At 42.2% G+C, this 22727-nt stretch overlaps 1 protein-coding gene and 1 non-coding gene across 8 annotated transcripts in view; one reads left to right on the top strand and one right to left on the bottom strand.

Moving 5' to 3' along the window:
- Positions 1 to 22727, bottom strand: part of SYBU (syntabulin) — an 87869-nt gene that overhangs the window by 15611 nt on the left and 49531 nt on the right. Inside the window, exon 1 of one of the 7 annotated variants that reach the window (XM_058668542.1) lies at positions 20662 to 20763. The exons of 5 other annotated variants lie outside the window; for them this stretch is intronic. Coding sequence is in view for 1 of the 2 variants with exons in the window: in XM_058668541.1 (XP_058524524.1) it covers positions 17963 to 18011 (49 nt within the window). In the remaining variant the exon portion in view is untranslated. Of the gene's footprint in view, positions 1 to 17962; positions 18094 to 20661; positions 20764 to 22727 lie in introns of those variants that run through there. One more of the 7 variants, XM_058668541.1, reaches the window with a different exon arrangement.
- LOC118757538 (U6 spliceosomal RNA) lies at positions 18491 to 18592 on the top strand. Its single transcript, XR_004995250.2, has one exon. It is a non-coding gene; the product is annotated as a U6 spliceosomal RNA (small nuclear RNA).

Here is a 22727-nt window from a genome sequence, read left to right as displayed (position 1 = left end):
AAGCCAGGCTGGGCTCAGAAATCACTTGTACCAGCACTATCTCCTTACAGTATTGATTTATTATTACTGCAGCTTCAGCTTTTCTATAAAGAATTGAATCTGAACCAAAAGCAAGAAATGCATGTTTCCAAAGAGAATGATGGTAATGAAATCTGTATATTGTTACTGAAGTTTGGGATTTTCATTTTGGGGTAGAGTTATTCATTAGTTTACAAAGATCCCACTGCATTTTGAGTACAGACTAGAGCTAGGTGTGCAATTATAGGAGAAATCCACAGTACGACACTGTGATGTAAATTCATTCCAACGAAGCCACACAGTTCCAAAAGTACATAATGCAAATATTCCCAATGCCTGGGGACGTGAGAGGAGGGTGGAAGCAGCAGCAGAGAACCATGAAAGGCAAGGGGCCCTTTAAACAAAAGATGAAATTCCACAGGGTCTTAAATAAATTGAATTGGACGATTCTTGGTGCTCAACTCTTGGGCATGATTTGTGCCTCTTCTGGCCTATTAACCAAAGTCAGCTCACATTTCTGAGCTGAGGGGGAAATATGAACAATGTGGAATTTGAGTTTCTAACGAGCAGAAAAGAATCACTATCTTTCTAACTATTCATTGTGTTTCTGCAAGGTTTTCTATTTGTATGTCATTTCATTGTGATAACACTGTGAAGCAGACTTTAATCCTCTTCTACTATTGGGGATACAGAGGCTGATCTGCCCAAGGCTTGTCGGGGATGGAACGTGCCCGGTGCAGGAGCCAAATTCTTCCTCTTCGTGGATGCTTTCATGGTTCACCCTCAGGAAAGCAGTAGGTGGAGGCAGGGGAGCAGACAAGCTTCCTGAGTTCTATTGTATTACCATCTCCCTAACAGGCCACCAGGAACCATCAGCGCAAGCTGTGACCAGACTTGGGCCCAGACTTCTCCCTCTGATGGTTCTTAATTAGTTTTGCTAAAGGGGATAGTGGGTAATACGAGACAGGAAGAAAAAAAAAAAAAACAAACATGACTTTCTGGGAATCCAGGACCTCTTGGGACATCCAGCTTCCCCTAAGAAATAGATCAAGACTGACCTCTTTCGTCAAATGACAGCAGTCAATTCAAACTCCCAGAAGGATTCTGGAAGATTAGAGGGGTGGACCATTTATCAGTGCTGAGACCAGCTCTTCCTTCTGGATTGCAGAGACTTTGTCTAATGAGGTACTGAGCTCCCAGAAGCTCCTCAAACTTAATTAGCTGCCTCTGAGCAATGCACTGGCGAAATTGTAGTATTTTCCAATCTCAAGGATTCACATTTGGCACTGCAATACAGCAACATGCTTTCCCTAATAGCCTAGCAAATTATCTTGTCAGCTAGTAAATTCTCAGGTTGCCTATTAAATGATAAAGGTAGGCAATTTTCAAAAGTAGATCCTGTGGTTGCAGCCACCAGGTTTCAGTTATTACTTACTTTCTTTTTTTTTTTTAAAGATTTTATTATTATTGGAAAGCTGGATATACAGAGAGGAGGAGAGACAGAGAGGAAGATCCTCCAACCGATGTTTCACTCCCCAAGTGAGCTGCAACGGGCCGATGCGCGCCGAACCGATGCCGGGAACCAGGAACCCCTTCCGGGTCTCCCACGTGGGAGCAGGGTCCCAAAGCCTTGGGCCATCCTCAACTGCTTTCCCAGGCCACAAGCAGGGAGCTGGATGGGAAGTGGAGCTTCTGGGATTAGAACCGGCGCCCATATGGGATCCCGGGGCGTTCAAGGGGAGGACTTTAGCTGCTAGGCCACGCCGCCGGGCCCTAGTTATTACTTTCTAATATGAAATGATTACTCTGAAACACCCAACTTTCATTACATAAAAGACACACAAGCCCCATCAATTATAACTTCCCTGCCTGCATAAAGCAGAATTTCTAGAAAAGGAACAATTTCTGAAAATCCATTTTTACTTCCTAATGTCTTTGATCAATCATAATTACATTTTCTGAGTTAAAGGGGCAACTTCATCCTATAGATTATTGCTACCAGAACTCAATATATTGAATACTGCAGCCCCGAGGTCACTTTGTCCTGATAATTTTCTATCTTATCCCCTGCACATCTGAAAGAGGTTAGAATACATATTTGGGGACCCTGAAGCTATACTTAGAGCTGTTTGGAGAACAGGCTGGGGGAAAATGTACACATTACCTCACAGTCATTGCAGTTCATGATTTAAAAACATAGACTACTTCTAGTTTGGTTAATGCTCTCTAAGGGATCCATGGGCAAGCTGGCCTTAAGACATCATCTGAAAATGCTCTTCTCACTGAATCCAAGCAAAATAAGTAAGAGAAAGACTGGGGACCTGAAAGCCTCCTGTCCATCTGTTAATTTGTGACAAAGATGCAGGAAGGAGAGGTATTTGCTATTTACTTCCTTCAACGGCGTATGGATGCAGCTAGGGTATTTATGTGGGTGCCATATTTCATTGTATCTCTTGGCAGTTGCTAAAATCATACCAAAACCACTGAATTTGATTCAAATGGCATATATTCTAATCTCACCTCCAGTTTTACCAGCTGGAGGACTTTGGGCTGTTTCACCTATCTGTGCTTAAACTTTTAATCTTATAAATACAAACAACAATCATAGAACCTGTTTCATATGGATATTATAAGCAGTTAATATGCATAATTCCATATTATATACATACACAGACATATGTATACATACAAACTGCTTTAAAAATCTGACCTATCATGATCTTGCAATAAATATTGCTATTATTGCTATTATTTTACAAACAACTTTTATTATAGTATGTTTCATCATAAAAGATTTTTGTAAATAGCAATGATCAAGAAAAAATTCACCAAAAAATAACTACCATTAATTGTTTTTACGTAAAACTAGTCATGCTTAATACATAGTCTATATATATATCTAATATACTATTTTGAAGTATATTATTTTTAATATACTTTTTAATTATTTTATTATATTAATGTACTTTAATATTATTTTTAATATACTAATATATAAAAACCTTCATAATATACCACATCTTGTTTTATGAAACTAGTGTGGAACCCATTCTAATTTCCCATTATTCAAAACAAGCATCATATGACAAAAATCATCTTAAGCATATTTTAATATTAACTCACCTATTTTTCATGACAAATTGCTTTTGATATGGGGACAATTACCGGTTCTTTCAATAGATAAGGCATAGAGGAGATGAATGACATGCAGAAGGTAACAAAAGTGAGAAATTAATATTGGGATCTTGGCCATGCAACCCCAATGTCCAAGCCCTTAAACCCAGACCTAATATTTGAGTAGTCATTCTTGGGAATATTCTTGTCTCCTGATCTCTTGAAAATAAACACCTAAAAGTAAAATTTTGTGAGCCAAAGAATGTGCTAAACTTAAAGATGCTTAATATATGTCTGTTCCAGTGGGATTTGGTAGAATTGGCAGAGAGCTTTTGTGATGAAAAATGTGTTTACCCCTGCCTCCCTATGTGTAGACCACCAATGAGAACATGTCTGATACCATCATAAATACTCTCAGGAAGCATGGACTTGCTGAACACTGAAATGCTCCATTTGAGAAGCCAAAGGGAGTTTTCAAACATACATCCTCAACTCATCTCTGTCTGTTTCTGTTCTTCGTCAGAAATGTCCTGGGTCGGCTTCCTGTACTGTGGGAGCAGGATTGCAGGACTGAACAGGGAGGATGGATATGATGACCGACAAGCACTCTGTGTGAGACAACCACTTGGCCTAGCAGCTATGGTGCTGCCTGGGATAGCCTCATCCCATTTCTGAATGCCTGGGTTGGACTCTGGGATCCCTTCCCAACCTAGCTCTCTGCTAAACTGTGTGCTGGAAGGCAAGTGGTGGCTCAAGGAGTTGAGTCCCTATTACCCTGTTTGAGATTGGATTGAGCTCATGGCTCACAGCTTTGGCCTGACCAAGCCCCAGCTCTTTTAGGAGTTTATCAAGTGAACCAGTGGATGGGAGATTCCTCTCTCAGTAAATAATAAATGAATATATTTTAAAAGTTGTATTTATTTGAAATGCATAGCTTACCAGAGAGAGAGGAGACACAGATACACACGCACACACACCCCTTCCATTTGTTGATTGACTTTTCAAGTAGCCACAATGACTGGAGCTGAGCCAGGCTGAAGCCAGGACCCTGGAACTCCATCTGGATCTCTAATGTCAGCTGCAGGGGACCAACCACCTGGGTCATCCTCTGCTGCTCGCCCAGGAACATTCGCAGAGAGCTGCATTGGAAGTGAAGCAGTCAAAAACTGAACAGTGCTCATATGGGATGCCACCATCTGCAGGTAGGTAGTAGCTTTTCCCACTGTGACACAACAATGGGTTCAAATGAATACATGAAAAAAGAAATAACTTGTAAGTCTGACACTGTAGCATAATAGCTTAAGCCTCTGGCTGTGGTGCTAACAATTATCAGTGTTGATACGCGTCTGCTCCACTTCTGATCCAGCTCCCTGCTAATGCGCCTGGGAGACCAGAGGAACATGGCACATGTCCTTGGCTCCCTGAATCCATGTGGGAAACTGAGAGGAAACTTTAAACTACTGGCTTTGGACCAACCCAGCTCTGGGCACTGCGGCCATTTGGGGGAATGTACAGTGGATAGAAGATTTCTCTTTGTCTATCCGTATCTTTCTGTAAATCTGCCTTTCAGATAAAAATAAATAAAATCTTTTATGAAAGGAAGACACCTTGTGATGCTGAATTCTGGTAACTTAGCACCCTAAAGCAGAAGACATCCCCCTAACTGGCAAGAAGCACCTGGCGGCCTTCTAAAGGGCTTCATTAGAAAGTGCTGCCTGACTGCTCAGACTTGGGACTTTTTTTGTAACATTAAGGTCATAAGTGTCTTGCGCATCTCCCATAAACCTGGGGTACTAAGAAAAGAAAAATGAAAACAAAAAGAATATGTGCCCAAATTGACCAGGAGAATAATTTTAAAGACACTGGCTGCAATTGGGTCTCTCAGGACATTATTATGCTTCCTTCTTCCAGGGATATTGTGGAATCTTCATACATCAGAACATCACATACCTCAGGGAACACAGCTATCCTGCCATCTAGTAAGCTCTATGAAGACACGCTAAACCTCTTATTTAAGTAACCTCAAGCCATCCTTTATCCTTTGTCACTGCAAAGCTATCAAATTAATTCAGATTGGTCCCTGATATCCCCACCTCAAACTGGGACAGCAAATTAAAAAGAGAGGAAAAAAAAGTTCTTTCCCCCACCCCCTTCCCCTTTTTTCTGGCAAATACACAGATGTTTTATTTAAGTCTCTGGAGAGCAGAGAGCCAATTCCTGGAAGTTAAGCACAGCTACGAAACAGCAGCTGAGGCCACAGACAGGCGCAATTAGGAGACACGGGGAGAGAAGCCGCTCTGAAGTACTTCACATATTGGCTCTCAGCCGCAAAGATGTGGTGGCCCCAAAAAATCTAAGAAATGCTTTGCAACCTAAAGAGATTTTTTTAGTTTAGTTTTTTTTTTATTCATTAATTACATTGTATTACGTGACACAGTTTCATAGATACTGGGATTCTCCCCACCCCTCCCCAAAACCTCCCACCATGGTGGATTCCTCCACCTTGTTGCATTACCACAGTTCAAGTTCAGTTGAGATTCCCTCATTGCAAGCATATACCAAACATAGAGTCCAAAAAGTACTTAGAGAAGATTTGATTAAAAACTCTATATATCGATAGAAGGCACACACACATAGGTTTTCTTATATTCCAAAACTAAAGTCTTCTATCAAAAGTAAAAACTTAAAAGTATAGTTTTCACTTATATTGTAATTTCAGAAACAAATTGTCTTCATTTTGATTGATGTGCAATTGATGGAGCTGCAACACATTTAAAAACTTAATTTGGGGGCCTGGCACGGTAGGGTAGTGGTTAAAGCCCTCGCCTTGCATGCACCGGGATCCCATATGGGCACCAGTTCTAACCCCGGCGGCCCTACTTCCCATCCAGCTCCCTGCTTGTGCCCAGGGAAAGCAGTTGAGGATGGCCCAAGGCCTTGGGACACTGCACCCACATGGGAGACCGGGAAGAGCTCCTGGCTCCCAGCTTCGGATCAGTGCAGTACCGGCCATTGCAGTCACTTGGGGAGTGAACCATCGGACGGAAGATCTTCCTCTCTGTCTCTCCTCCTCTCTGTATATCCGCCTTTCCAATAAAAATAAATAAATCTTTAAAAAAAACTTTATCTGAAAGCAAAGAAAAAGTTAAAGTATTGAAAAGTAAATAATTTGTACTGACACACTACCCTTATAAAACATAAAACCTTATGAGAAAATACAGTGTCAGTCCATCATCCCATTGCCTAGATATGTCCAACACTTTCATTGGGAGCCCATCTTTTGCTTGGTAATAGGGATGCATGTTGCATTGTGTCTTCACCTCTGGATATGGTAGTCTCCACTACTGTCGGGGCATACTTAAATAGCAGACTGATGAAACTGTAACTCCTTATGAAGGAATGTACTGTTGTGACAATATGGGAAAAATCAGTTGGGGGTGGGAATTGGAGGGAGGGGAATTCCAGATTTTATACAGAACTGTACGATAAAATTCAAAATTTTAAATAAAAACTAGAAAAAAAACTTTTGAGAAAATTGCACACTCAAAGACAGATAACATGGTGAAAGTAATATTTACAACATATGATAATATGCTTGTCTCCTTAGTTTTCCCAAAGCATAATTTACAAGGAAAAACTAGCAGACAGATGGAGCAAGGATATGATCAAGCAGATGACAGAAGAAGAGAATATATGTATACATGTAAAATCTTACTCAATGCTAAAACCACGAATAAAAGATTTTCAGCACAGCACAGGTGTCTGGAGAGTTTAAGAATTCACTATGCTGGAATACTGGAATCCCCTGTCAGAGTGCCTGGCTCCAGTCCTGGCTCCAATTCTGATTATACCTTCCTGTTACGACATGTCCTGGGCGGCAGCAAGCCAGCCACACGGGGCCTAGGTTGATTTCTAGGTTCCCTGTTTTGGCCTGACCCAGGCCTAAATGATGCAAGCATTCGAGAAGAAAACTTTCAGGATGAAACATCTGTGTTCTTTTTCTGCTTTTCAAATTAAAGGAAAGGATATATTTCTCATATATCTGCTTGGCATAAATAAATAAGTAAGTAAAAGTTTAGTAACGCAGGTTATTAGGAGGGTTTGCAGAAACAGACAGTTGGATAGAGTTAATGAGAGTGAAAATGGATGTCACATCCATAAAAATGGAAGCTGTGCTGCTACAAATTCATTCTTCACATAAAGCATCCAAAAAAGACAACCTTATCTCCCTCAGCTGGTTAAATGAGCTGCTGAGGCAGCCTAAGAAAACACTTTGCAATCATGAGAAGGAACAATTTGAACCTAGCAGTGTTAAAGTGAAAATATCCTGCAGATCAGTTATTGAGAAAAACAAGATACATAAGAGTTGAGTGTGGCATGTCTGACTTCATGGACGTCTTCTAATAATATAATTTGCTATATACATTGAACCTTTTCCTGGAGAGGAAAAATTATTTGCTAGTAGTGGTTTCCTTTTTCTTTTTTAAGAGCTCTTTAGTTTTATTTGAAAGAGTTAGAGAGAGAGGAGAGACAGAGGGAGATCTTCTGTCCACCAGTTCACTCCTCAAATGGCTGCAGTGCTGGAATTGGGCCAGTTAGAAGCGAGCAGCCAGCAGCTTCATCCAGGTCTTCCACATGGGTATAAGGGCCTAAGTATTTGGGCAACCTCTGCTGCTTTCCCAATTCATATCCAGGGAGCTGCATCCAAAATGGAGCAGCTGGGACTTGAACCAGCACCCACATGAGCCTGCTATGTCACCATGCTGGTCACGTGTTAATGCTGATTTCCCTTGGGAATGGGGAAGTGGGAACTCTTGGTATAATTTTAAGACTTTTCTGAGCCATTTGACTTTTCTCATATGGTACATACTATTTGATTATAAAAACATAAATAGGGCTCAGTGAGTTGTGAACAGTCATATTATCTTTTGTAAACTTTACATATTTTAAAGGAAATCTATTTTTTTTTAACAAAAGGAATGATACCACACAATAGAGTAGTAAGAGGCTTTGGAGCCAGGGTAACTGGGTTTGAACCTTGGCTCCTCATCTTACTTTTTGTGGCGCCTTCAGCAAGGCAACTGGCCTCTCTGCCTTAGTTTCCTCACCTGTAAAATGGGGATGAGGATGTAATAACGAGTACTAAAGGATTATGGTTTAGGTGAAATGTGTCAATAATGAAATTATGCCATTTGCAACAAGATAGTCCCAAGTAGACACAATTATGCTCAGTGAAAAAGTCAATTCCCCAAAGCATAAATACCATGTGTTCTCTCTGACAGCCTTCATGCAGACTGTAAGATCAATAACCCTTTCCATAGTGTTTTTGCTGCAACCCATGTGTTTTAATGTTTTTGTTTTTATTTTTATTTATTCCAAATAATTTCTTTTCTCTTATCAAATTTTTCATTGATTCGCAGATCACAGGGCAGTATCATTTTACCCAAGAAGCTTTTGTGTTTTCTTTTTCATTTCTTCTCCGATATGTTGGTTATTTAGTAGCATGTTGCTTAACTCCATGGTGCTGTAAATTTTTTTAGCTTCATTCCTGTTTTTGAATTTGTTTTGTGACTTCTCGTCTGAGGGAAAGTACAGTGACAGCATAATGGAGACTATCATATTCAGATGTAAAGATATAATACAGTATGCATCTCTCTTTCCAAATCAGTGATGGACCCCAAATGAAACTGTTGGATAGATCTTGACAATAGGATGCTGGACTATCTGGCATCGTCTGTACCAGCAATGTCAGGACGCACTTAAATAACAGACTGATGGACTTATGACTGCTTATGAAGGACTATACTGTTGCAATAATATGGGAAAAATCAGTCGGGGTTGGGAATTTGGGGAGGGAGTAGTGAAACCCTAGACTCTATGCAATTGCACCATAAAATAATAATAATAAAGCATAAAAATAAAAAAAGGAAAATTAAAAAAATGAATTAGGATCAAATGCCTTGGACAAAGCAAACACTTCATACATGCTTACAGATCATCCTAAAACAACTGCTACAGTGACTGGAGGCCAGAAGAGGTTTTTAAAGCAATACTACATTTTTTTTTTCGTTGAGAAATCCCACAGCCACACAGTTATATAATCACTCTTTACAAAAGGTGGGTTTAGTGAAGAACATGTCTCTGCCTATTTTGTCTGTGTATGCTGGGAGGATGGGACAGGGTGTACACAATAGAGAGTTTCAAAAACACAGGAGCTAAAGCAGGCTCCCCAGGAGTCCTCAGAAACACCTCCTGCATTAGAAGCCTGCCTTAGACAGCCCTAGGGAAAACGCTGGTAGGCTTACAGCTGTCAACACAGCAGAGGCCAAGTCGTAGGACCCTTGCAGGTCTGAGAAGACAAGGAAGGAGAGTGGCTGGGAGGCCCTGGGAGGGCCAGAGGTCAAGGATAAACTCTCCCACTTGACTCCTTCATCCTAGACTAGCTCAGCAACCATCCTTGGCAGAAGTACAAGCAATTGACCTGCTGACCAAGAATCAAAAATGAGAAAAAATGGATATGAAGAAACTCTAGTACAGAAGGAATGAAAACTACTGCCCAGAAGGTCCTATAAAGCCTGGTTCTATAGTAGTGTGTTGCCTTGACTAAGCTTTCTTTAAAACCCTTTCAAATCAGATTTCTCAGTTATACATGTGTAAATCTGTGTGTGTGTGTGTGTGTGTGTGTATAAATTTATCAAAAATGTTGTGGAAAATGGAGTTGAAAAACACGTTTATGTTGGATAAAAATTTTTTGAAATCTTATATGAGGGGTTTTATAAAAGTTCATAAAACAAATATTTTAAAAATGCATGGGTTTCAAAAAGTGTTTGAGAAGGTTAATCTATTACATATCTAACACCTGGCATACCTGCCATGTGTCAAGTTGTAGATGTAAGAATTATACTCTTGCCTTGTAGGGCTGTTGTGAAGATGAAATGAATTAATGCCTGGAAAGTACTGGTGCTTTTGTATATATTAACCTTACAATTATCATTACTAATGTAATGATTTCTAAACCTTGATGTGTAAGAAGATCACCTGGGAAGTGCAAACATGGTGCAGATTTCTGGGCAACACTGAGAGAAAACTCTCTTTCACAAGTTTTGGAGAATGGGAAACAAGAAAGCGGCCTTTTTAAAAATATATTTTATTTTTATTGGAAAGGCAGATTTATAGAGAGAAGGAGAGACAGGCAAAGAGACAGATCTTCCATCCACTGGTTCTCACCAGGTGGCCACAACAGCTAGAGAGCCGAGCTGATCCGAAGCCAGAAGCCCCTTCGGGGTCTCCCACGTGGTGCAGGGTCCCAAAGCTTTGGGCCGTTCTCCACTGCTTTCCCAGGCCACAAGCGGGGAGCTGGCTGGGAAGTGGAGCAACCTGACACGAACCGATGCCCATATGGGATCCCAGCGCATGCAAGGAGAGGGTTTAGCCACCAAATGATCGTGCTAGGTGCCGAGAAAGCTGCATTTCAATCAATGACTGTCGCCAACTGTGTAGCAGCAGTCATGGACCACATTGTGAGAAGGGCCATGCCAAACATAACAATATAAGGACTTTCCTTTTCTAAAATTCAATGTATTTATTTTCTTATTTTATGATGTAGTTCCATGGACTCTGGGATTTCCCTTCCACCCTCTCCAAACCAGACCCCCACATACAGATTTCCCTCATATCATTACAATAGTATAGTCCTTCATAAACAGTCATAAGTCCATCATTCTGCTATTTAAATGCATGCTGACATTGTAGGCATGGACAAATGCCAGAGAGTCCAGCATCCTATTGCCAAGATACATTCAACAGTTTCCCTGGGAGTGCATCTTTGATTTGGAAGTAGAGACGCATACCACATTGTATCTTCACGTCTGGATCTGATAATCTCTATTACACAGTTACTGTACATTCCCTTAAATGAAAAGCCATAAAGCAAAATCAACAACAGGAAGAAGAAAATAGAAAATTACCAACAAGGTGAAGTTAAATAACATGCTACTGAATGACCAATGTGTCCCTGAAGAAATGAAAATCAAAAACTTTCTTGAAGCAAATGATGCTACTGTATGAGTCAGGGAGGAAATTAATAAGAAAACAAAAACTTTTTTGAATGAATGAAAGTTAAAAACAAAAACATCAAACGCCCTGAGAAATAACACAAATAATACTGAAAGGGCTATTGATGGGGTCTGTCAGACATCCGGAGGCTGCTTCAATGTGACGTGGAAGCCAAGAAGCCAGAATAAAGAGGCAGAATTCACTCATGGGCAAAGCACACAGGAGGAACGCATTTAACTTAGAGGGCAAACCATACTTGTCCAGGTCTTCAGGAGCCTTCTCTAGGTAAATCCATTTTCAGAGTTTTGCACTGGGGCAGTTGAAGACACTAGTTGTTTGAAGCTGGGCCAGTCTCAGCCAAATTCATGTACACAAATGCTGGTTTGTGAAGCTAGTGGGGTATTTCAAAGTTGGTCCAAGCTTTGAAGTCTTTAGGACCCTGTCCTTAAATAGGAGGGGCCGAACTAGTATGCAGGCACTGGTGTCCACCACATTCAGCAGAGAGAAGCAGCTCAAAGACTTGCAGCCTCCGACTCTGCATTGTCATATCAGCCCTAACCTGATGCCTCTGGTGTGGTCCTATGTCCATGCAGACCACCACACTGCACTGAAGGAACCACACACAGGCAATGAGCATCTCCTACTCTAATTTAGTATTGGCCGCAAGATCTTTGACAAGTGGCTTGGAGGGGCAGATTTGTCCTTTGCGCCTTCTGCTGTGTGGTTGGGGCCTTCATTGTGGTTACAAAGCTCATTAAAGTCACTAAGGCCTGTCTTTCATTGGAGTTTTGGTCCACTTTACTGACCTGAATGGAGTTTCTGTCCCTTTTAAGAGGTAGCTGATAGAGCTGTGGCTTCTCTCTAGACAGTAGTGTTTATCCTGTGTCTACCAAAATGATATGCCTGAGGCCCTCAGTGTCAGTCAGGGAGATCCAACATCGGGAAGCAGTACCCCTGGGCCCCTGGGTGCTGGTGCGGTGGCTGGGAAGCAGGGCTGCACTGTGTGACATGACACAGGGGTGGGAGAGGAAAACAGGTACGGAGATGCCACCAACAGTTCAGGACAGGGCTGGGACTTCACCAGTGACTCTATGTTCAGGATATCAGGGAGAAGGGATGTGTGGGAACATTTGAAATCGCTTTGCTCTCCACTCCTTTCAGGGAGCAGGATGCAGCCTGCTTGCAGTTGAGACCATGAATGGAAGGAACGCTCCTACTTGCTGGAAAAACGCTGACTCACAACTCACTGCAGGGCTTTGGATTGCACCTCTGCAGGAAAGCAGGGTCCTTCTGAATGAACTCTAAGAGCTATCAGCCTTGACTGCCTCCCCTAAACTTGGCCTCCACCATGGCCACCTCCTGTGCACGTTACAGTACGCTTTGGTCTCCCAGGTTCTTTGCTTTCACCCTTGGCAACAAGCCCTGGCAGTGTCACTGTCCCAACTCCTTAGGAAGTCACATTTCCTAGCTCACTCCTAACACCCTCAGCAGCATTGACTGATCACCACACACAGAACAGAGATATCCCACCTGACTCGGCCATGCTCCATTCCAAACAATCTTTGTAAAAAGGTTTGCTTATTTGTTTATGAAGTCAGAGTTACATAAAAACAGGAAGAGGCAGAGGGAGAGAGACAGGGGTCCACCTTCTGCTGGTTCACTCCCCAGACAGCTGCAAAGACCAGCACTGGGCCAAGCTGAAGGTAGGAGCCAGAAGTTTCTGTTGTGTCTCACACATGGGTGCTGGGGCTCAAACACGTGGATCATCCTCTGCTTTTGTAAAGCTGTTACCAGAGAGCTGCACTGGAAACAGCATCCATATGAGAAATAAGTGTCGTGCTCTGCTGACTTGCAATGCCAGTTCCCACTTCCAACCTCTCAGCATTGTTTTGTATCATTCATAATTATCTCTACTGATTCGTGCTTGCAATCACAGTCTCCGTGAAGTTGTCTTTGCTTTTATGAGATAACATGGTCTAGTAGCCTCAACTCTCCAATCTTGGGAAAGACACTTCACTTCACCTGCTTGTGCATCATTTTCTTGTGGGAAAATAGAACTGTCAAAAGGATTATGTAAGTTAATATACACAAAACATGTAAAATCGTTCCTGCTGCTCCATAAACACTTTAAAAGATTGTGATCATTCATTTTTTTCTTATAATGATCCTCTCTGGATAATATCTGGTTTTGAGGCCAAAATGGGGAAGAAGGACTTGAAGTAGGGACCAGAGATGAAGGCAGCTCATGTATGCGGGGTGTCAAGGGTAAGAGTACAAACAAGGTGAAAAGAAGCAAGTAGGAGACGATTCTGATGGAGGATGATAAGAAGTCTCCCTCCTCTCTTTCGATTACGGTACTGAGTTAATCCCCAGACCTGGATACTGATCTCTCAGGAAAGCCTACAGCACACCAAACCATGCAGAGCTGATCGGCTCATGCTTTACAGCACGCAGCTCTCTGCATACATGAGAAGTGTCACATGAAGATCCTGATCCTGCCTTCAGAAAAAGCAAAGTGTGTTAGAAGAGACAGGCATTAGGAAGTTGCTAACGGAAGTCAACAAGGGAAGACCATTGCTTGCTGGCAGGATTGAGACATCATGGAGAAGGTATACAGAACTGACTAGCATTAGATGCTACTGATGATTGTTTCATAACATGGCACCCGGTGCTGTGGAAACATTCGAGTGAAGGAATGGCCTAGCGGCAACATAAGAATGGAGCAGGGAAGGCACTTTAACATTGGTAGGCCCATGTATTGGTGAATGGCAAAGTTAAGAATTGTTCAGACTTCACATATAGGTTTTCTTCATTTTCTAAAATTCCTACCTTTGTTTCTCTGAAATACACATGTAAACCTTTCTCTGAAGGATCAAAATCAAAGAAAAGGATGCTCATATTTTCCTATCCCAGGGATCCCACAGCCGCAGTTCTGTGTATGACTGACAGCCCCAATGGTCCACTGACACCACTATCCTGACACATCTCTGTCACCTGGAACAACAGATCAGAGAAATGAAGACCTGGCACTGGTTGCAGCTCACACAACCTTGCATTGAAACCAAGCATGTGGGTTGTTTTTTTTTTTAACAGCACAATGTCATCCTATTATTTTCTGTTACCCAGAAATCTATTTTCTCAACTTCCTTTAAAAAGTATGAGTCTCAGATGTACAGAAGTGGATTCATCATTACCCTTTCTTCTTGATGTCTTCTCATTATTACGTTGTGCAAAGCAACCTATCACCTGGTTTATTAACTTATGTATTTATGCTTTATACTCTGTGTTATAATAAATGAATAAATAAAAACTCATCACCAAAACTAGAACATAACTGCAACATTAGCACATGTCATCCTCCCCATCCCTTCTCTGTTCACATTTCCTTTTTATTTTGCCAAGAATTATCACCTCTATTTATACACCTAACAGCACAGTTGTTTTTCATTTTTGACATTATCTAAATAAAAAGATTTTCATGATACATATCATCTTTTGAGAAAATTTTCATTCAATGTTATTATGCCAAAATTCCTTCATATATTTGTAGCACATTCATTTTACTGCCTTATAATTTCTGGTTTATGCAATTTCATTTATTTCATTTTGTTGTTGTGACAGTCGGTTGTACTTATTCTAATTACTTAGCTAGCTAGATTTTTCCATTAATAAATATCCATTTGCATTTCCAGAGGCACAAGATTCCCTAACCCAACACAACTAGAGCAACAAATCACAAAGTAAATCCATCGTTAATAATACATTCCGTAACGAAAAAAGGAGTTGTTTCACAGATAATTTGACTTTGATTTTGTTTTTGGAGAATCAAGAGCAAAAAATAAGATTAGAAGCTTGTCCTCATCCTTCAATGCTTTTGACCATCAAAAGTAGTCCCTCCAAAGATCAGGGACTACCTGAGATCATGTTGGTCTTGACTTAGCTCCCTGCATGACCTGGCTCTTTAGCCCTGACTCAAAACCAGTCCATGAGAATTGGTCAAGTTACTGGTTTTCACATAAAACCCTAACCAGGAGACAATCCTTGTGCCAGAGTAGAGAGCAAGATTCACAGTGGAGGCTTCCTTGTACTCACGAGGAAGGTGCGAGTGTTTAATGTACCCCAGAACTTGTTCCTACTTCCGGAAAGGGGCCAAAGACTGGATTTAATTTGCAACTGACATAAGCTTCTTTGGGGCCCTTGTTGTACAAACAGTGGAGCCACGGCCTGCCACGTAGCATACCATGCAAGTGCTGGTATGAGTCCTGACTACCACTTCTGATTCAGCTCCCTGCTAATGACCTCGGACACAGTGAAGGATGGCCAAGGTGCCTGGGCTCCTGCCACCTGAGTAAGAGACCTGGAAGTGACTCTTGCTTCCTGACATCGGCCTGGCCCGGCCCCGCCTGTTGAGGCCATCTAACAAGTGAGCCAGTGGATGGAAGATCTCTCAATCTCTGTGTAACTTTGGACTTTAAATGTATAAATACCTTTTTAAAATGTTCTTTACTTAAATCACTGTTTTTGAGAAGTTGCAATAGGATAAATAGCACAAAGTAAAGCCTGTGTTAGAAATGATGATGATGCTAAGGTAAAGCATTCTGTCCCTGGCTTCATCTAAGAACACATGAAACCTGAGGATGTGTCACTTGAAAACATCTTCACGAATTTACGTAACCTGGTTTGTGGAGCTAGTCAGACACGTTCAGGACAGATTCTTAAAGCATCCTCTGCCGCTAACTTCACTGATCATCCTCTTACTCCTCTAAGTCTTTATTCCACAAAGTGTGGTCCCAAACTAGCAGCAGCACTGTCGCCTGGAAACACATTTGTGACTCACCCACTGATGCAGAAGCTGAGAGGGGAGTAGGACTCAGGAACATGAGTTTTAACATGACCTCCAGGGAGACATCAAAGTCTGAGGATTATTATTCCAAGAGACCCCTAAGCCTGCAACCCCTCATTTAGTAGCTTTCAGAGGCTGTTTCTGAAATGGGAAACCAACAGACATGATTGTAATTTAAAATGTGGATGCATATTTTGGAAATTATTTTTACACAATATACATCTAAAAATGAGTCAACTGCTTAATTTATCTGACATAATACTAAGTGGTATTAACCCTGTTTTCGTGTGATGAATTATGTGTATTTAACAGCTATGGGCAGTGGCAGGCTCTACCACAAGTGAGTCCAGGGTTCAAGTATTTGTTTTCTTTCACTTAATGACTGTATGACTGCAGACAATCACTCAGCCTTTTATGCTTTTGTGTTGTTACTCTGAAATGGGAGAAGTGTACCTATTTCATAGGATTTTGTGAGAACTAAATATTATAACATGTGCTACTTTAAGTGTACAATTCTCTCCCTCAATACTATCAGTCTACTTACCATGTGTTTGATAAGTATGTGGCTACAGATTATTTCGCCAGGAATTTTTACAAATAGGCACCATCAACTTCCTATGTTTTTCAAAACTGATGTGTCTCAACTAAGACGGTATGTTGTTTTGACATGACTGAGTGCTAATATAAGTGCAGATGCAGGAAAGAGTGCGCTGGGACCTAGCTTGAGAACCCACAGTTCTGGTGAAGCTGAGATGAGAAGCCTCATAATAACAAATGCATTACAATCTGCTTTTTTTTTTTTTAAAGATTTATTCATTTTATTACAGCCAGATATACAGAGAGGAGGAGAGACAGAGAGGAAGATCTTCCGTCCGATGATTCACTCCCCAAGTGAGTTGCAACAGCTGGTACTGCCCCGATCCGAAGCCGGGAACCAGGAACCTCTTCCGGGTCTCCCACGCAGGTGCAGTGTCCCAATGCCTTGGGCCGTCCTCGACTGCTTTCCCAGGCCACAAGCAGGGAGCTGGATGGGAAGTGGAGCTGCCGGGATTAGAACCGGCGCCCATATGGGATCCCGGGCTTTCAAGGCGAGGACTCTAGCCGCTAGGCCACGCCGCCGGGCCCTACAATCTGCTTTTAACACTAAGAGAGCTAAACCGCAAAGAATTCCAAGAGTTGAGGAAATATTGTTTTCTCCTTAAGTGGGTGCTCTGCTTGTTCTTGAAAAGTACACTCACAGACAGCCTGGAGCAGGTCTTTTAACAAGATCATCACCACTCTGTCACCAGGCCCAGACCGCATTAACAAGGAGACTGCTCTTTCTCACACAGCAACTTATGGGGCAGATCCATTTGTTCACTCACAACAAAGATAACAGGTTTATTCTTCCTTCCCAACAGAAAGCTAACCTGGAATAAATATACTTGAAAGATGCATTGCCATTTTGGAACTGAAGCAGGGACCCCACAGGCTGTGGCCTGAGGACCATGTCTGTTGTGTCCATCCAGACTGATTGCTGAAAATAGAGATTCTTGTCTCTCACTCCAGATTTGTTGTCTGGAATCTCTTCAAGACAGTCCCATAGGCCACATTTTTACCATGGGCACAGGTAATCTTCTAAGCACAAGGAAGTTTGATCGCCACTATAAGAAATGGCTTCTGTTTTTAACGTGCAGGTGGAAAATTGCAGTCAGCTGTGCAAAGCTGTCTCTTCAGTAGCTCTGTGACCTATCTGCTTTTCCCTCTGCCAAGATTCCACCAGAACTGTCATCGTTTCTTACCCAGAATTACTGCAGCAGTCTTGCAGTGGGTCCGGCCACACTGTGTTGGGCGCACTGCACTGGATCATAAAGTCCAAATGCCTTGGCATGACTTCAAAACCCTTCTCTCAGTTCGCTCCTACTGCATTCCCAGCCCTCCAGAATCACTCACCAGGTCTTGAAGGGTGCACACCAGTCCTAGGCTCCACGTTTTTACACATGCTGTTCCCTCTACTTGGGCAATTTCCCCATCCTTGTGGGCCTGGCTAACAAATGCCTGTTTAGCTTCAACCTTCACTTTCTTCAGGAAGGGCATTTGTTGCCTCTCCTTTATGCTCTCACCCCACCCAGAATTTAACAAGCATGTGTCATATTGCACTGCAATTATCCATATGCTTTAACATATTTACTTGTAAGCAGTCAGTTCCTTGAGGACTTCCTCATCATTGTATCTAGCACTGAGTTGAGCACTTAGTAGATGCTGTTACTTGGAGAGATTTCAGTGTTAAGGGTTCATCCACCCCTGAATGAGTTACCTTCTTTCTCCTCCTTGACCCTTTATGGTGGGTTGACAGACTGCTGTTATTATAATAAAATAGGATAAAAATATTGTCCCCACTTTGCCTTTGCCTAATACACCCAGATCTCTTAAAACTCAAGTTTTCACACCATTATACAGGCATGAAAAAAAAAAATTCAGGTGCTTGCTTCGGCAGCACATATACTAAAACTGGAATAGAAAAGATTAGCATGGCTCCTGAGCAAGGATGACACATACATTTGTGAAGCATTCCATATTTTAAAAGAAAATCAGACAGGAAAGGCCTCATGCTTTTTTTTATCAATCTTCCCAGAGCCAAGCATCGTGGACTCAGAAGCATATTTAATGAAGGAAGGAAGATCCTGAATGAACTTACAGTGGAATATGTTATCAGTTCTTTAAAAGTCAATCACAAAAGGAAGAAAAGGAGAAAGCTCTGTAATCACAAACAGCTAAGCTTGGTGTTCGTCTCCAGTGAAACTGTACAAACAGACCCCTCAATGTGGCGCAAAAGAGCCAGTAAGAGAGTTTTCTGAGAGGCAGACGTACCAGTTCTCACTGCCTTTTCTCACAGAGGTGTAATTACCACATAAATTACATATGTGGAAGTCAGGAGACATCCAGTGCAAACATTTGACTATTCTTAGGAACACGGCTGACATGTGTGCACTGGCTGATAGCACAGTTCAGCACCCAAAGGGTGCAGACTAATGGACTGCCTGTCTGCCTCGAGGGAAATCTCTATCACCTGTCACTTGGCTCTGTCTTGCCCTTATCCTAGTGAACATGCTTATTAACGACGAGAATGCAAACATGGAGGGCACAGTGCTGATGGCCTGACTACTGTCACACCAGGCCTGAAGGGATAACAAATACAATGAGTGACAGAGTCAGATACTAATGCCACGAGCCACTGTGTATTCAAAACCTCCTCTGTCAAGACCTTCATGTGTGCCATTCCCTTTCATCTTTCGTCCCCAAAACACACATGGTGAAGAAGAGGAAACAAGGCTCTGAGAGGTGGTGAGACCTGCCTAAGTCAAGGGCTAGGAAACAGCTAACGTGGCTGACTTGAAAGTTGACTTTCTTTTCATCCCTTTCTACTTGGTGCCTCATGAGCAGAAACCAAGAAAATAATATTCAGCCCAGTCCATTTCAAATACGTGTTGAACCAAGAGGGAGCCATGGTGAGTTTTAAATGAAGTGGCCGGAGAAGAAAGTTTTTTGAAGATACTAAGACAACTATATCTGGGGGAGAGAATGGAAGCTGGACAATAGCTCAGATGACGATTACAGTCCAATGGGTTACAAGGTGAGCGGGGAAGAGCCCTTTGCTGCACAGCCTTACTACATACCTCTCAGGGTCACAAATCTAACTACACAAGTTTAAAATCACTTAAAACTGCAAGTGAACAAGTATTTAAAACAGGAAAAGCATAAAGTTAAGCATTAAGAAACACCTTTTTTTAATGCTACATGCTTGACTGTAGTGCAACTCACACGTACAGACACACACACACAACTGAATGGAGACAGATGTGTTTTCTGTAGAACCAAAAAGTAGAGCAGCAAACACAACAGGACTTCTTTCAATCAAACAAAAGACACAACAAGTATCATGTTGCCTGAAAAATTTGGAAAAAAATGGAATAATATATCAGGACAGGAGTTGAGAAGCACCAAGATTATTATTAGATTTACTCTCTTGTGTAGCCTTTAATGTAATTTTTGTGCAAAAATGACAAACAGTTACAGTTGGGCAAATTCTGACAACTTCTGGCATATTCAGAGTCTGAGAGCTAAGGCAAATGGAGAAATGGAAAAACCTAAGTAGGGTTTGTTTTCATTCTGTCATGTGTCCAAAGAATAAAGTGAGAAGAAAAGACAATTTCATTACAGGAACATGTTTCCAGGAGAAGGCTTGGACACACAGAAAGATTTCTGGGTGGGGGGATGGACTCAGATAAAACAGGTGCTAGGTAGGTGGGGCCACTCCTGCTCTCTTGCTCTCCTGCCCTGGAACATCTGTTTAAGTTCCCGGAGCCCAGTGTTTGCCCAGGGAGGGGACAAGCACCTAGCACACTGCATGCTCTCACTTAGGCTCCATTTCTGGAGTGAGGGTGTATCAGAGGAAAGGCAAGATGGTCCACCCCCAGCAGCAAGTCCTCACCTTTCAGCCCACACCAATATCCACTAAAAATTATTAGAACTCTCACACTTAGCATTTTTTTTCAACATCCTTTCCTCCTGTCCCCTCAAGAATGTCTCCTACTAATAATCCCAGCATGGTGTATCGCCCCCTCCAAAGGGAAATTGTGAGGCACACTCACCATTAGCTTGGGCTCTGCATTTGCACTGGAAGCCGCCAGGCTCTCAGCCCTCAGTGCAGGCTGGCACACAGCACATGTTCCCAGGCCAACGCTCTGCTTGCCCAACCCTGCCCCGCCCCCTCCACAAGTTAACTTTTAAATTCAAGTGGACTCAATGTTCTCTGCTTTCTCCACCCCTTCCCTCCCGCCCCACAATGTTCTAGGAAAAACCAGAACAGAATGGAAAAGCAAAGCAGAGCGTTGCAACTAAATTAAGGCCTCCCTCTATGGGACGACTAGAGAGGCTGTGCATTGCAGTAAAGAGACAAAGGCTGGTTTGAAAATACTTTCAACGAAATAGCACCCACTTACTTTTGGTACCCTGCATGCATAAGCACCCTACATGAGACAAGGCTAACAAGGCTGAAAAGGAACAAGACTACAAAAGTTGAATTTCAACACTACCTTGGCAAACAGAATCACAGGAAAGTCTTCTTTTGTGCCTACTCAATAACCAATGTCTCTTGAGAACCTGCTGAGCTTGGAGTACTGTACTAATTAAGGGGGAGCTCAGAGGCAAACAAAACAAGAAATAAAAAACAAACCAGCGCCAAAGAGCTACAGTTTTCCTCCTGGAGTTCCTACGTGCGGTAGGAGACACACATCTGAGGCGGTAAAAGTATTTTTAAAGTGAAAGGAAATGAAGAAACACACATTCCTACACAGGAGTGACCCCTGAGGGAGGGAGCTCAGTGGTGGTAATCAAGTTAGCATCACAAATCTCTGCCTCGTTATCATGCCATCTAGAAAGGGCAAAAGGGGACAGGAAGAAGGGAAAGGAAAAGAAAAAAATACAGAAAGCAAAGGAATTATGATGAAATACAGCACAGGATAAGGGCTACATAAGTCAGCAATGCACATAAACATTAAATCTCCAAGTGTCTTGACACTTAGAAAAAATCTATGCGTCAATATCACATTACAATCCCTGACACCCTGCCAGGAGTTGACGATATTCCTATAGCCTGAGTTTCACTTTTTTTTTATTTCTGTGCTCCAGGGGAACCCTGTACTTTCCACAGAAATCCATTCCATGTGTTCAGGCATCCCTCAGTGCCTGGGACATCAATATGTATTTGTTAAAAGAACAAATGAATAGCATTATTTGGTTTAATACTGTCAAATTGTGGCTGAGACTTATGGGAAAAGCAAACACGGAAATACTATATTAAAGAACCCCACCTAAACCTCAAGGATGACCCACTTTATACAAACAAAATCCCTTTATTGAGCCCCTGCTTTTCTGGACTTGGCAGAGTAAAAGATGATGACTGCAGACTTTACTCCATTGCTGACTGTAATGATGCATCAATGCCTGTGGCTTGGATCCCTCCGGTCTGCCACTAACTGTCAGAGTGAGAGGCGCTGGATGGTATCAGACGGTCGACACAGTACCAGATCCAGGCATAGCCTCCACTTCTTCCAAAGAATCGGATCTCCCTGCGGTCTCAGCAGAAACCAGATCTTCCTGGCAGTGGGAGGAGGTGCCCTTCCTGCCCCAGGGGTGATCAGGAGAGAAGACTCAAGAAGATCTGGTTTCCCAGAATAATGTCACCACCACACATGACAAATGAGCATCCCTTGTTCTGAAACAGCTACAAGTCCCCCGATTCCTTCCTGAGACCACAACAAGCTCCTCAGAGCTCAACACAAGGATACGACTCACAATGCATGACAGCAGTGCCAAGTACTTCTCATAAACCTGGTAAACCATGCAACACCACAGCAGGGGCAGGCTTGACCAGCAACAATGGAACTGAAAGCAGGCCATGAGTTTGGTCACGGTCCTACAGCTCCTGTATGAATGGTCAGCAGGCTCCTGGAGAAGCTGTCAAGGATGTGATTTTTGACTTGAAATTTTACTGAAGAAAGTTGATTTTTTTCCAGATCACCTGAATGATAATGCATCTCAAATTGTGTCTGGCAAAATATGTTCAGCATGGGAAGATCTATACTGACTGTAGTTCTAAACCTCTTGAGGTCCCTTTTTAGACCATATGCAACAAAAGTCCCTCCCTTTTCAACTC

This window comes from Ochotona princeps, chromosome 9 (genome assembly GCF_030435755.1).
Source record: "Ochotona princeps isolate mOchPri1 chromosome 9, mOchPri1.hap1, whole genome shotgun sequence".
In the NCBI taxonomy this organism is placed as follows: domain Eukaryota; kingdom Metazoa; phylum Chordata; class Mammalia; order Lagomorpha; family Ochotonidae; genus Ochotona; species Ochotona princeps.
The sequence above is the reverse complement of the archived record's forward strand: the minus strand, read 5'-3'. Positions and strand labels throughout refer to the sequence as shown.